Genomic DNA, 16,438 nt, shown 5'->3' on the forward strand with positions numbered 1-16,438 from the left:
CTATGCAAACACCAAGTGAAAGAGAATAATCAGCAGAGTATAACTGACAGAGATTAAAACACCATGTTATGCAAGTTTCTGAAGGAAATGGAAGTTAAGAGTATCATTTCTAGCCAAGAGTCTTGTTTTAAGTAGACCTTTTTACAACTAGCTATTAAGAAAAGCTTCAGCGTAAGATACCGATCTTCGTTTTAACTTATCCATGTTGTTCACCCATTAGACAAGCTACTGCCCAAACCATTTCAATTCTAGTCACGAGACTTCACACGCTGTCTTACCCTTGCTGCGTAAGGCTAAAGAAGTCACTGGAGGAACATGAGGCTGCATTATTGCTTTGTAACAGGAACTTGGATGAAAAGTTTTTATTGAGCTCCAAATAAAACACTGCTGCATCACTCAACAATGAAGATTTTAAATATACAATTCTATTAGAAGTGTACACTTTTATACACTTTAAGGCTTTATACAAGAAATACAGGATTTTCATACTCTGCAGCCCATCTCAGTGTTGTCTGGGCACACAGGTAAGTTCAGTGCTCTAAGCAGTCCATAATTGTCATGGCAGAAGTTCCTGAAAAAGAGGAAAGCATCATTTATTTGTATAAATCCCAAGAACAGCACCTATGGATACTCTTTAAGATTGCCAGATTGTAAGCAGTAGGACCAGACAATTACATATATAATAAATGTTTGTAGATTTAGGGAAAATATTGCAGGAGCTAACACTGAAATTCAATGCAAATGGGATAAAGTGGTTCAATAAAGGCAAATTAATTATATGGTTAATTATAATCATTAACATTACTTGTTTGACCAGTTACATACAGCAATTGACCAGTGTAAGAATACAAAACCCCAGTGAAATGGCAAAACGCTTCAAGGTTAATTTGCCACAAAAGAAAGGCTGCCTTCCACACTGATGCATTTTAAGTCTTGAGACCTTATTATTTTTCCTTCTGTTCAACATCTGATGGGTTTTATTTGAGAACAAAACTCCTCCAACCCCCCAGAAATGCAACAGCAGAACACTACTGCATGTTGTTACAGGTACTGCCAAGAGAAGTTCTGTACTGCAAATACATAGTTTCTATCTAACACTGGTAGTTTGAACTGATGTAGTTTATTGTACACACACATATAGAACATAAGAATTGATACAACTGTTATTTTTTTAGGAGAAACAGAATGTGGAATGCTGGAAGAAATGATATTTATAGGATCAGAGAGTCATTTGGGTTGGAGAGATCTTAAAGCTCATCCAGTTCCAGCCCCCTGCCATGGGCAGGGACACCTTCTGCTGGAGCAGGTTGCTCCAAGACCTGTCCAACCTGGCCTTGAACACTGCCAGGGATGGGGCACCTAACAGATTTAAAATTAATACCACTATTATGCTCAATACATGGACACTTTTAGATACATCAAATTCAGATCTTGCAACTCATTAAAAGAACAAAATTGGACTCAAACTTTCACACCAACATAGGCCACCGCTACTTAACAGGAGCACCACATGCATAAAGGGATGCACATCTAGCATACAACCAAAACAACCACTTCAACCATAGGATGAGAGTGCTCTTAGGAAGGTGATTTTCATTTACACATGTGACCTGCAACATCCAGTCTTATGCATCCTGTAACACTATGGTGCACTCAAACAGCCTCTGCATGACCTGACAGGCACACACTTTTTCCCTCCAGAAACGGAGCTTGAAGTAATTTAGAGTTTATAGGACTTCAGGGCAGAGTAGCAGAGAAGCAGCGCAAATGCATTATGATACATCCATCCTCCATGTAGTAGACAGTAAGATGGCATATAAAACCCCTAGAGCTGGATAAATATTACAGGTGGTCAAATTCACACCTGATTCACTTATTTGCCTACTAGCCATCCTTGCTCCTAGGTATTTTAGTTTCAGCCCATGAAGTCTCATTGTATTTGGTTAATATTAAACCTCATATTTGCAAATAAAATCTTGTCATGTCTGAATGTAACTGATCATATGTGATTTAAGATGGGAGGTATTTACATACTCAGTTTTGTCCCAGCAGTCGGTATCAAATTTTTGCCATCTGAGCCCAAGAGAGCAGAAATCTCCAAGTTCTCCTAACCTCAAAAGGGTCCTATGCTAAAGAACCCATTTTGGATGGACATAAAGCTCCTTTAGTCTATAACAGCAGTCTCTTAAACTTACTGTGGCATGCAGAGGCAGTGCAATGTATGCAATATTTCAAAGTAGAGAACTTTTAAGTGATGTCAACTAAAGGCACTGAGATCATGAGGTTAGCAAGAAAAACTACCATCCCAAATAGGAAATAAAGAAAAAAACCTGTTCTATTTAAAAAACACAATCTGAGCATAAATACAATATTTCTTTATATATTGAATCCACTGGAAAATGTGGAGCTAGCTATTTCTTCAGCTAATGTTTCTCAATGGATTTGCTCTCCTTCCTCTGTGCCAAAAATCAGTCTGCTCCTTGTGCAGAAATGCTTGACTTAGAAACTAATTCTACAAAATGCTTTCTTCAGCTTTGGGAAACCCTATTAGAAGTATTTGCTGACCAGATTAGAGTTTCACATTCCCATCTGAACACTACCAGCACAAAATCACATCCGTTTTCATTCCTCGGTCCAATGAAATACTTATTTGGTTGACATGTTGTCAAAGCTACGTATACCTCTCAATAAACAGCCACAGGACATTGTCCACACACTGGGACAGTTTAATGTCCTATTTAATGATAGCTTTTCACATCGGAACCGAACAGAGCCAATGATTTCTGATGACCTACAACTTAGTACCTGCACTGATTACATAAATTAAAGGCTTGTGTATAAAGACTTAAGGACCTGATCAAATACTCCTTTACTCGTGTGATAATTTCACAGATGAGTGAAAATACCTACCAAAGCATCAGAAGATTCAGTTTTTTGTTCTTTTGGCTGTCCAAGGAGGTGGGTTTCCTGACAAGAGAAGAAAAAAAGATGTTTTTACTAAATTTAAAAGGTTTCCAACTAATAACTAAAGAAAACAATGTAAATAAAACTATAATTAATAGAAACTTAATAAACAAAAAGCTTTAGGTAACATCTGTAATGTTTAAGTTACTAGAATTTATGGGAAAAGAATATATTACAAGCTATTGGTTATGAGGTTTTACAGTTGTTTAATAGGGAATAGTTTGACCAAATTTAACTAGCTAAGCTAAGGCTTTTTAGACTACTGATACAAATTAAACCTTTTAAAAGGAGAATTTAGGGTCCTCATAGTCTTTCCTACATTCTAAAAGGAAACTTGCTAAGTTGCAGCCTCCCTGCTTTTATTGCTTATATTAAAGATAAATTAAGTGAGATTAAAATCTGATTTGATTTATTTACCTTTGCAAATGAAGACCGTTTTAAGGGTTACACATCCTCTGCCTCTGACGAAAGCGACCTCAATTAGTCAAGTCAGAAAGTCTTTAAAAGCTTTGTGTTTATTGCTTCCAGCACGGAACGAGGTGGTCATTAAGGTACCAAAATGCTCTTAAAAATTCCAAAGTTGCACTAGTGAAAAAATGCTCAACAAGATGAAAAACTAATCACAGCTTTCCAGAAAATTCAGCTATTTTAAACCATTTTTAACCAAAAAATAAAGATTTTGATTTAATGTGGCACTCAAGCAGATCCATACCATTTGGATACTTTAACCAGCATTTAATCTACTGTAAGTATATATAGATAACATTTAGGTTTATACCATTGTTTTAAAGAAGTGGTGCAATGTTTAAGATGAGCCTTTTATGGTGATCGCTGTTAAACACTTCTCCCTGTTTACTACTATTTATGGAGTTTTATTATCAGATAAAGCATAAAATTAATCTCACACACACTGATTTTCTTTCAAAAGTTTATTTAGTATCAAGCAAGGGCAAAACTTTGCTTAACACTACAGAACATTTCAAGACTTGAGTTACAAAATACCACATTATTTGCATTTGGAATTGGCTTCCCTTTTTACGCATGTTTGCAAAGAGAGAATCTAGCAAATGACTGAAAAGAAAAGCTAAAAACTAAACTGCTGAAAACCTTTAAAATAAAAGGTTACGCTTCTGTTAAAAGAATGGACTAACAGATTTAGTAAACCTATTTTTCTGTTTAACACTAGTTAATCAAAGGTTATTTTTTTGATCACCTATTTTGTCTCAAATACAGTTTGGAAATAACAAAGTTCCTCGGTTTACATTTCTTTCTGTCCAGGTTGTTCTTTCAACAAAAGATTTTAAGGTTCAGTCCATCCATTCAGGGGTTTTTTATGCGCTTTGAGTTAATAAAAAGGGATTGTTCATAGAAAAAATTACTTTGAACAGTATACAGGACTGGTGGAGATTGGATATTTCACAACATCAGACAGTACAATCAGTATCTGGCATATGGCTGGTCTCTGTAGACTCCTTTTGTTGTCCTTGCAGGAGGTGCCTTGTGTCGTGAGTTGGTCCATTCTTCTTGACCTACAAGAAGGGAAACAATAGTTAGAGCCCTTTCAGTGTTCTCAGGTGATGTATTTATTTTGTCCTTATTGAATTGTGAATTAAGTAGCAATATTTTATTTACAAAGTCTAACAACTGACCCCCAAAAAATCTGTGTACAACACATAAGCTATCCCACAATGCACATAACAGCAGGGAGCGAGACAGGCTAACAGCAAAAACATATAGGGCTCTGGCATTCAGGTGGACCTGCTTGTTGCAGAAACACAGGAATGTCAGCTACAGTAGGAGACCTACAAATAATTATGCTGGGATTAAATGAATGGAGGATATAAATTCCACATAAGCAAATAAGCTACGCTAAGTTCCTTGGCATCAGTACCAACTTAAGCTTAATTCAGATATGCGATCCAATAGAGAAAAGCCTCCAGTATCACCACAAACACATGTAGCTTCCAATAATCTAGGGGTAATGTCCAGCCTCACTATAAGCATACACTTCTCCTCTAAAATGTAAGATATACAAAGGCAGATTATAAAAGTATTGAGAGCAAGGAAAATTGCTTCTTTGAACTGACAATGAAAGAAGTTTTTAAACAAACTATATTTAACACTTCAGTGGTAATAAATATTAACAGAAAGTAGCAAAGTGTTGTCTTAATTTAGGGTCATACTGTGCCAGGTATTCACAGCAAGAGGGAGAGCATAATGAAACAGCACTTGGGTAAACTTCAGTCAAGTAAACACTAGAGTACTAAATCATCCCTGAAAGGCAAAAGCCAAAGCACACACACAATAAAACACCAAAATAACAAGAAAACCCCAATGAAAATAAAAGCCACCCACAAACACCACCCCTCCCCAAATACAAAGCAAATACATCTGAAAACAGTGCTATGTATTTCCTTGTCTACTTTGGGAAAATTGCCCTGCCCTGAGCAGAGAGGTGTGAACCCAATACAATCTGGAAGCTAAGGCTGGAATCCAAATGTACTGTAATCTAACACACAGGCATCATTTTGTCTTTCTAGCCCATTAGAATAAATAAATCAAAGTTAACATTCAAAGAGCCCTGCACTTTGAATGATAACTTGCTTAGATGATAGTTGGCTGAAATTTGGTGACAAGAACCTTGTAAATCAAGGGTCCAATTTCACAATTTCTTCATAGAAATCTCATCCTAACTACTTTAGTTTTTAAACTGTAGGTGTTTGCCTGCACAGCCCAAGTTATACATCATAGCTCTGTGGCCAGAACATTTGCCCAAGAGGTAAAAGTTCAAACTTGGTATAAAAACTGGAGGCTTCTGCGTCAGGCAAGTTGCACAGGAATCTGATAACAGCAACATACTTGAGAAGCAACCTCTTGCGCTGCTTAATCACACAGAAAGCAAGGCTTGTATTAAGCAAGGAGAACCCTAGCCTAGCAATAAAAGCTAGGGGTAAGAATTAAAGATATCCCAGCTTTTAAGCACCACTGCAAGGAACTGTTTAAGCGCAAAGTTGGTTACAGTTTAAGGGGAATGTTTGCTCCTTTTCAAGCAATTGGTCCTATCTCTGTATGATAAAGTCACCTTTTTATCAGCTTTCATTTTGGTGCCGTTCAGGGATCCGAATCCTAAAAATGCTGATATTCATCTCTCTGGACTGGCAAGTGAGCTTCTCAGGAGGAAAACTTTAGGTACTTCCTGGGAATCTGTGTTTCCTCATGGCCAGCACTAGGCAGCTCTCTGCTCACTATGCAGCCTCATGAATTTCTAGCTCGAGGCACCTAATGTTCTTTACGTACTGTAAGGATGGTTGTTAGCATCTAACTCTGCATTTAAGGATGCACTTGAAGGTCAGCTATTTAAATAAAGTGGATAACTATTTGTATTTGCAAGAACATGGCTGTAACCCATAATCATTCTTCAAGGTATTTATAAGTCTTCCTCTCAATTTGAGTAAATACAACACTTAATATTCTGAGTGGCTGTGCTTTGATAAATACAAAAACAACTTTAAATGCAAAAGCAATGAAAAAAATCCATATTTTCAACCTTAAATACCACAGCCCACATAGGCTGATGGGGAAACCATCTACATTAATCAATTTCTTATATTTCCTCCCCATCAAATTTACATTCACAAAATAGTCTTACAAGTCTTACACTTATAATGGAAAACAGTTTAATGCTGAAATAAAGATTTAAGATATATATATATATAAATCAACACCAGTTGAAAGTGCTGGGGGATAGAGGAATTTCAAGTGACCTCTTTTGATGAAGAAACTTTCCCTTTAAAGCAAAATAATTACATTAAGCAGACAACACCGAGTAAACTTCCGTATGAGTTGCATTTATCACAACTTAGTTGAGGTCATTTTAGTTCCCAGCAGGAAGCATTTTAAATGGAGGTCAAGAAATACACCATAGAAGACTAAGTAGAGCTCTAAAATCACTGAGGCATCCATAAACCAGAATCACAGCTCCTTCACACTAGTTCCTAACAGTCCTCCAGTGTTTGAGATTTGAGAGATCTAGATTAGATTTCTCTGATCTCTAGCCAGAGATTTAACATTTATCCCTTAGGCAAAGGTGCCTTTCAACATGCTTTATGCTCCTAATCCATAACAGATTTCGCTTAATTAAGGTGTCACTACCACACTTCTAGGTTTAAAAAATGTGATCTTTAGCACTGGCATATGTTTTTTGCTTCATTATGTATTGTTTTGTCTCCATATGAGTAACCCACTGCCCTCATGTCTATTAGCTACCTAAAGTGCCTCCATAACCTTTACATAATGACTCCCTGCTCGATTTCCCAACACTGATGCATGAAAGTTAACTAATACAAAAAGACCATACGAGTCTAAAATGCACTCAATTAGGCCCTGACTCAACTGAGAACTTCAGCATGTCCTTACCTGGTACTAAGGTTCTTAGCAAGTGTGGCCAGTTGTGCCATACTAGCAGCATTTGCTTTCAGCTGCAAACAGCTCCTGAAAAAAGGTCCTATGCCCCATGTTTTTGCCTTAAATCTCACTGAACATGACAGGAAAAGGATACTTGATTTAGATTCTGATATTCTATTTCCTTGATTTTAGTTTCACACAACTATGTTCGCTGAGAGACCACAGACAATCCCCTTCAGTATTTTTCTCAATAACCACACAAAGATCAATGTGGCGATGCAGGGATCACTGAACAGCTGTTACCCAGGGCAGAGCTGAAGCTTGTCTTATAGGAGTTCTTTGATTATATCTTTCCAAGAGTGTACTACTGTAGTCATTCAGCTTACAAAGCTACTCACCATAAGATTCGTATGTTTCTTCACTCAGTCCATGGCCATAGTCATAGTAATCTGCTCCACTGTATGAGAGGAGGGAAACAGAACAAGAAAAGCAGTTACATTTTAAGCAGTGCTTATCATTACACATTCTACCTTTGAAAAGAAGAAAGCTTAAAGGATTATAGACATGTCTTAAGACAAGACAGGTAAGCATTCATATGACAGTGAGAATGTAGGTGCTGTTTGGTCATTTATTAGAAGAGAAACTACATTTACTTTCATTAGGATATTTTCCATCACTGAGCACCTGATCCACAGTGTTAATGTGGATGTGGGATTTTTATGTTTAAAATCATATCGTTGGGAAGGTTGAAGATCTTACAATTGCCAGCAAAGGAAGAGTAGGAGGTGTAGGTGGCGAACCAATTCATTTGTCAAACTTCTTTTCATAACCTACTGTTGCCACGTGTTTTGCCTTTGCATCTTTGAATTCACTGATAGAAATGCAATAAAGGACATAGCAACTATATAAATCTCTGATCAGCAAGTTACTTAAGTGTCTTCAAGACAAATGTACCTCTATGCAAATGCTATCATTTTAACAGGCAAATAAGTAACAACAGGAACCGAGTTAAAAACAGGAATTTAGGATTGTTAGGATCCAAAAGTATGAATACCATTAACCATAAAAGAAAAGTCTTTAGTTTCATGACAGCATTTGTATGTGTATTAAGACCATTGAATGGAAGCTGAAGAACAAGTCCTGTTACATACTGCCTTCCCATAATGCTTTCATATTTCAGGTAAGTATAGCTATGTGTAATTTTTTTTTACACAGTTGACAGAAGTCTGTTAGACATGTTTGTAGGGCATCAAAAGCAAGTCTGTTTCTTTCCTCTTCTTTCTAACCACAGCCAGACCCAGGGCTGATAATATTTGGAAGACACTCTAAACTGATGATATAAAGTCATTACCTTGTGAGTGAGAAGGAAATAGCTAATATATGATCACTTGCAGGTAATTACTAATATTGACAAAATGTTTCTATCATTAGATTGACTGCTAACAAATTAAAAACCTGAGAGAAAAAGCAATTTACAGCCTGAACAGGAATTAGCAATAGTTTGTTGCATTTGGGTTGTTGGTGTTTTAGTTTCTTTTATTTTAATTACAAGGTTTCAAATCCCACAATATAATCAAGGCCAGAATCATAGGATTGTTTGAGTTGGAAAGGACTTTAAGATCATCCAGGTCCAACACCCCATGCCATGGGCGGGGAAGCCTCACACTAGACCATGTCACGCAAGACTCTGTCCAACCTGGCCTTGAACAGTGCCAGGGATGGAGCATTTACCATATTTCTGGTGTGTATCTAATGTGTGTGCAAATGTATATCTGAAAAGTGTGGCTGAGTATTCATTATTGCTACTATAAGGCTTCCTAAACAAAAACTTAACCAGAATGCCCTATGAAGTGCATATAAAAGGTATCTGTATAAGCCTTTATGTTATCTGTGGTTTGTCAGGCCTGTGCTGGGGACCCCAGAATAACAAGGTCAAAGTTTGAAGTGTTAAGCAATAACAATTTTGCCCTGCAGCAGCTTTATTCTGACCACCAAATTAAAACCGACATTCACTATCCTTCCACACAGCACTTGATTATTTAAGGCTGTCAACAAGTTTAGAAGTCTACAGCAGCTGAGCCCTATCCCTGTATCTGTCAACCCTGTCAGAATGACTTTTGTAGAGTTTCATTCTATAGAAAATGACTACTAAACAACAAAAAAGTGTCATTTTACAGAATATAAACTGCAAAATGAATAAATATTAGAAAGAAAAAACCTCTTTTACACTGGAAGTCTATCATCTCATGACCCATCTCTGTTAACAAACCCTTCAGAATAAATAATCTGTCCAAAAAGCATGTTAAAATGGGAAGACAAGTTGCCTAGTGCAATTCAATACATTGACTGCTTTCATTTGTGCTCTATGAAAAAAGCCAATGTTCTCAGCCCAACTGTATGTTAAACAAATGCAAAAGTTCAGATAAGACAACTTAAAGACTATGACCCAAAGAAAAGGGTGCATGCACATGGGTGTAAGGAGTTCTGGGTAAAAAGGAAACCTTGAAGATCGCTTTATCTCTGACAGTCTGAATAGCTCATGGAGTTCATAACCAAGACCAAAGATAATTGTGCTTTTAGAGGAATTACAGGAAAGTCTGGTATTGTATAGGAAGTTACAGCTTACAAAACTTGTTTCCTCTCCAAAGCAATCACCTGCTAAAGGGAAACCCAGTCAAAGGAACCCGCAATATCAAGCTTGTTCGCAGACTGTACATTTGAACTCATTAACTGAGATAGCCAAGGTCAATTCTGTTGTGAGGAATTAAGTAGTTATATTATTTAATTCTTCCTCTGGACAGAAGGCATGATGTCAATGTGCAAAAGAATCCTTGACTAGGGGTTTTATATAGGTTCTCCGGCAGCTTAGCATTCTGACTGACTATTCAAACTACCTCCCTTTAATTGATTTATTCTGCAAGGAAAGCCCTTTTCTTCCTATTCTTTTCATTTTGGCTCATATAAAAAGAGACCAAAACATTTTCTTTACCTCATGTGCCTCCCTCCTTTCAGAACGGAAAGGAAAAGCATTCCATGGATCCTATCCTTTTTAACTCAGTAAGACTAAACCTGGAGTCTGCTTTGAATTCCTGTGTTTTCTTATGTGAAATGTCTTGAGGCCACTTTCTTCAATTATCTTAATTTTTACTTCTGCAGTTACTTACTTTGTAGATGGATAACTGCGTTACATGCTATAGTCAGTTAAGTTTTCAAGCATCTTCCTAACCATCAAGTAAACAGTACAAGTGCAGTCAACACTGGAGTACTGGCTGCAATTCACATCATTTGTACATAGAGCCCTTGCTTTTATCTGCTCGTATTTAACTTCTTTTGAATCCCCATTCCAGCACAATGTCTTTGGGCTGACACAAGAGAAGACAAGAGATGGCAAAGTAAAACACACTTGGATATTCCATGTCAATATAGAAACTTGGAACCACCTGATGATATAGAATGATTGGCAAACAACAATAAACTTAGGTCTAACTGCTGAGGGCTGGCCATTAATCCTACAGTGTTTAGAGGAAGGTTGAAGTAAGGCTTGAGTAGTTTAAAGCCAGGGGGAAGCACCTCTTCTGTGCTCAGGAAACAGCCTAAGAGCAGCCTCAGATTTTAACACTGCATCACTGATAAAGTAAAGCCTTAGAAGAGCTTTTTTATCTAGTAACACAGAGGACAGGGAAGCTTCCTGCCATTTCTCTAGAACCCCTGTGCTGTGAGAAGTGTCTTAAAATACTTTAATTTAGAAGTATTCAACATAAGCCTTCAAAGGTCTTATGGAATGACCTGAATTTCTCAGGCTTTCCTGCTAAGCTGATTGTTTCTGAAAATATCTTGACAAACCATAATAAAACCCCCCATATCTTCATGAAAAAACAACCCCAATAGCAGTAACTCCTCTTGACATGATGGTTAAGTCTTAGGAACTCTCACCTTTTATACTGTATTAACTATTAGCTTGTTCTTTCTAGACAAGTTAGAATATTCTCTTGGGACAGATAACAATGGTAGAGTTTTGACCTAACACTCACAAAGGTATCAGAATAGGTCACTGGGCTACTTCTGGGACAATTGTAGAACAAGCATGTCAAAAACACAGTGCAAGTGGTCAGTGGTATTTCCAAAGAAAGGATAACGGTAGTCAAAACATAAGGCGATTAATAAATGCAATTGTCATGGCTCTTTAGATCTGATACAGGCATCTTTTAGCATCAGGATTAGGCCATTGCTGTGTTTGAAATAGAAGTTGCAGTCAGGCTCCCTGCCATACTAAGGGGAGACTAAAAGGTCTCTGAAAGCTTTGAGTTTACTGGATAAGCCCAGACTTAAGCACTGACAAGCCTGATTACTGGATTTAAGCACTGAGGGAACTGAAAGTTTCTTCATCTTCAGGAATGAAAAACAGGCTTTGCAACCAAGTTCAGCTTCTTGTGATGATTTGTAGGGAAAACCAGAAAACAACATCTGCTCTCTTTCGCACATGGGCATCACTTTGTGACTGATCCCTCGATACAGAAGCCAGAGCAGTTTCAGAAAGCGATGAAAACCCCCTTCCAAACACCAAGGTTTCCTTTTGTGCTATGAGGAGCTCCACAAGCATCACCTTTGTCTTTCTACACACTGGTCACATAGAACAGGAAAGCAGAAAGTACAAATGAGGATCGCTAGCAAGAGGTAGACCCTGACTGATATGATCAGTTCTGAATAGAACCCTCCCACAAGGACAAGCTTCTTTCTATCAGCGCTTCATGCTCACCTGCTTCTGGTACCACAAAGCATCCATCAACAACAAACCGGAAGAATGTCCCAAATGTTATTGCCAAGACAACAATCACTGTAGTGAAGCTTCTTACAATGCCATAATTGTCTTGAACACAGTTAATTACATTCTCAATGCTTTTGTGGATCACTAGAACAGCTTATTCTATAACCCAGCACATAGCAGGATAGCATAAAACCAGGTTATCAAGAGGAGATCCACATCTTTCATCTTGCAGATAGACTTTTATTTAATGCCCAGTTCTGCTACTTCCTAGCACGAGGTTTTGGTACATACTCTAATCCCTCCATCTCAGCTTACATCTGTAAAAAGAATGATCTCAATGCACCTGACATATATGAAAGCTTTATAAAATAGAGAAAAATGATGCAATCTTCCTTAACTTACATCCCAGTGTACTCATACAGATAATACTCGTAACAAATCTATTACCTATTAAAGATGGCCGGAGTGCCCCCTCAAGGATTTCCTTAGCCATCACTATCTGGAAATTACTTTTTATGGCGTAAGTTGTAATAAAATTCACTTCTAAATAGCGAAATGCCCTCAGGCATCTGCATTCTGGTGCTCCCTACCCAGCACAGAACTGGATCTACACATTTCTAGCAGAACTCTACACAGCTCCTTAGAGCTACCAGCTTTACCATCTGAAATGTCATTACTGCTGTCTAAACTCATTCAGTCTTTTTCCACTACTCCACCCATCTCTCATCACTCAAAACAGGAAAGGTAAATGGCAAGTAGCAGAGGTGACTGAAGCACAAGGCACAAATAAGGCTTTTCAGGAACAGCAGCACCAGGGACATAGAGCTTTACGCTGAAACTGTGAATGGAATCAGACATACAGCAACAATCCATTCCTAGAGATCAGACATGCTAAATGTCAACATTTTGCCATAAAAGCAAAAGGAAAGAAAAGCACCAGCAGAAATGAAAGAAAAAAATAAAGCAAGCACCAGCAGAAAGCCTAAAAATTTCAGGCTGTGTAAACATCAGCATTTTGGTTTGGTCTGTGAATTAGACCTGAACCCCAGCCACCCTACATCACATTTGCCTGGTTTGCAAAGCAGTTGGGGAAGTGAACTACACTGCTATCAGGAAACTAAACTGGAAATGTTAAACTGTCCAGGTGTGTACCAAATGTGTTCCTACCGCTAAACTGAGAACAGAAATGTGAGGCAACATTAACATTAGAAAAAAAACACATTTTCTCTCCTTTCTTTCCATGCATCAACTGTGCCACATGTTCTTCTCCGTAAATAACTTACATTCTAACTTAGATTCATCATAGAATCATAGAATAGTTAGGGTTTGAAAAGACCTTAAGATCATCCAGTTCTAACCCCCTGCCATGGGCAGTTAGTCAAGGAAACTTTAGACAATCCACTGCAATACTGCAAAGAGTTGTGGGTACTGTTCCATTTAATTCTTGGTTATCCCTCGAGTCCTGCCTAAGATGCTGTTAAGAGATCAGAGATGTTCCTTGTCACAGACTGGAATACACAACAACACTGCCTCTAATACCTCATCATCCACAAAAACTGCACAGATGGTAAATCACCATTCTGTCATTAGAAGTACTACTAAGACATACATCAACCTACTTGTCTTTCTAATTTATTGAAGGGACAGCACAACTTTCAGCAGTTTCCCATAAATTTGATACCTTACTCATCAGCCAAAATTGAGGAGCATTTAAGAGAAAAAAGTATCATTCCGTCCCAGTTTTTATCATAACCAAAAATATATGTGCACCATCAAGAAATGTATTTGGTTAAAGAAAAGATTATATTTGATTGTTTCCAGGGCTGTATAAATCAGAAGAATCTGTCAGATCTTAAAAGCAGTGCACTACCACACTGAGATCTTTCCTAAAGCACCTTACGTCAGCATGGTCCAAGCTTTGTCTCTGCAAGTGCAGTAAGTCAGATTTCTCTTGTGTTGAGGACAAATTCAATCCATTTTGACCTGTCTCTTATGTGGGCGCTACTACTTCTACCAGTGGGCTTCCAGTGCATTACATACAATTATCACCTGACAGTTACACCATGATAAACCTCAAATTCTGGCTGTTACTAAACCATGCTTCTCACATCACTTGAACAATACCAAAACTGTGCTTAAAAACACAATTTACAGCTCTTTTTACTACAAAAGGAGGAGAGACAAGACCATTTTAAGACTTCCCTGCAGCCATCTCCCTTTCCTAATGTTGCCCAATTAAATAGATTATTTCCTTACCAAAGAAGCAATACTTTTATTCTCTTGAAAGCAAGCCAAATACCACAGGACAGTTTTAGAGAGAAAACCACAATTTTCATACTGTTAGTAAGCCAACATAGCATGTTAACTGTTTCCTAAACATTTAGGCATAGGTACAATTACATTTAATAGGAAAGCCATGAGGAAAACCATGTATTTTTTTTGTATCTAAAAAGCATTTTACCAGGGCTAATTAGTACAAATGAAAAGGAATACTAGCATTTCTGAAAGGGATATAATCTACTATTGTCAATGTGATGAGGATTCTTAAAGTCTTTTCCAAAACTGAGTACACCGTGGCATACAATACTCGTTATGTTTTTTTCCATCACTCCAATTGCCTTAATCTTATTCCTGCTTACTGAGGTTTCAAACCAGATTTTTGTAAAGAAATTTAAGGAATTTAAACATCTGCACTTGGCACACAATTAAACCTGTATGTGCTATTGAGGCACTTCTAAATCATAGAATGGTTTGGGTGGGAAAGGGCCTTAAGATCATCCAGTTCCAACCCCTGGCCATGGGCGGGACACTCTACACCATTTCACCTGAGGCTCTGTCCAGCCTGGCCTTGAACATTGCCAGGGATGAAGCATTCATCACTTCCCTTGAGTAACCTGTTTCAGTGTCTCACCACCCTCACAGTAAAGAACTTCTTCCTTATATCTAACCTGAACTTCACCTGTTTCAGTTTAAACCCATTATCTTGTCACATTTTAACAGGTAAAAAAAGGAAAAAAGAAAACATTTATCTGAACATGAAGAACTAGTTCTGAAAACACTGCAGAAAATCTCTTCCTACAGTATAAGCTTTAAAATGAAGCAGGAAACCACATGGCAGGGGTTTTCAGAGCAAAGATACATTAGCTTGCTTATGCTAATTTTTTTTAGGTTTTATTGGCACAGAATTATAACCTCCGATAAGCTTGTACACACCAGGTGTGCACAAGCAACAATTACAGAGTACTGGCCATGTGCACTACCTCCAGGAATCAAACTGCTGTGGATTGATTTGATTTACAAGTCAGAGCACAAAATACAGACACAGCTACTAGCAGTAAAATTGAGAGAATTACATCTTGAAAAGCTACAGTAACAGACACTGCTTTGCATATAATGCATATTTATACATCCTGGAAATGCATGATTGCTGACAAACCTAACAATGTAAATTTAAAACACTGAGGATCACAAACAAAGTGTTAGCAATTAGCTTTCGAATACCAATAGTAACATCTCCATATGCCAATTTCAAAACCATACACTCAGCTCTTTATGAAAATACTCCTCCTATAAACAGCAATGTCACCATCTTTTGTACGGCTGCTAAGCAGTTTCAGAACACACCTGAAAATTTGAGTTCCCAATGGAAAATGAAGGTTTTGCAAGAACTAAATACTGGGAATCAACTTCCCTCAAAACTGAAGGGCACAAAACCAGGGATTTAAAGATTTGAAGGATTTTAGCAAACCAATTTAGTTCTATTATTTAGGCATCAGTTGAACAACAGCCACTGCCAGATTTCAAGGTGTTTTAGTTCTCTTTGCAACCTGATACCCAGTTACTTAGTTCTTATGTATCACAAGCTACAAAACTCAACCTTGCAAACCATGGGGTCTTCGTGCATAGTCTTTGAAGAAATTTAATGGCTTAAATCAGTCACTGTTAAACAGTAAAGAATGCAGCCTCACAGCTTGGTGTACACAACACTGAATCTTCAACATGCCTAGGACTTACCATGTAGGCAGTTATCTTTTTATGCTTTTAGATAAATGAGCTGAAATAAAGTCGCAGCATGTACTTCTCACTCCCAGGCATATTAAGCAATAAACAGAATAAATTAGAGGCACCGAATAAACATAGGTATACTAAAGAGAAGTTGCCAATTCCCTCAGCTCAGACTAGCTTGACCAGGTGGCTCTAAGGCTCATAGGCTACTTGCAGTCATTTGGTATGATATGAGATGGTAGCAATTATTGTTAGATATAGAAGAGCAGCAACTGAGAAACAGTGTTAAAGCCAGTGGCA

At 37.7% G+C, this 16,438-nt stretch overlaps 1 protein-coding gene across 3 annotated transcripts in view; it reads right to left on the reverse strand.

The window, feature by feature from the left end:
- Nucleotides 1-258: 258 nt before the first annotated feature.
- KHDRBS3 (KH RNA binding domain containing, signal transduction associated 3) overlaps nucleotides 259-16,438 on the reverse strand; it is an 89,257-nt gene continuing 73,077 nt past the window's right edge. For 2 of the 3 annotated variants that reach the window (XM_057429772.1, XM_057429771.1), the window contains 2 exons: nucleotides 7,767-7,825; nucleotides 3,879-4,493 (listed from right to left, as the gene is read on the reverse strand). In XM_057429772.1, the coding sequence (XP_057285755.1) occupies nucleotides 4,402-4,493; nucleotides 7,767-7,825 (151 nt within the window). In that variant the 3' untranslated portion in view covers nucleotides 3,879-4,401. Of the gene's footprint in view, nucleotides 572-2,910; nucleotides 2,968-3,878; nucleotides 4,494-7,766; nucleotides 7,826-16,438 lie in introns of those variants that run through there. The other variant, XR_008974965.1, reaches the window with a different exon arrangement.

The sequence above is a fragment of the Pezoporus wallicus genome, unplaced genomic scaffold (assembly GCF_028554395.1).
Source record: "Pezoporus wallicus isolate ANWC-B61680 ecotype Strahan unplaced genomic scaffold, APGP_CSIRO_Pwel_v1 contig_7545, whole genome shotgun sequence".
Taxonomy (NCBI): Eukaryota; Metazoa; Chordata; class Aves; order Psittaciformes; family Psittacidae; genus Pezoporus; species Pezoporus wallicus.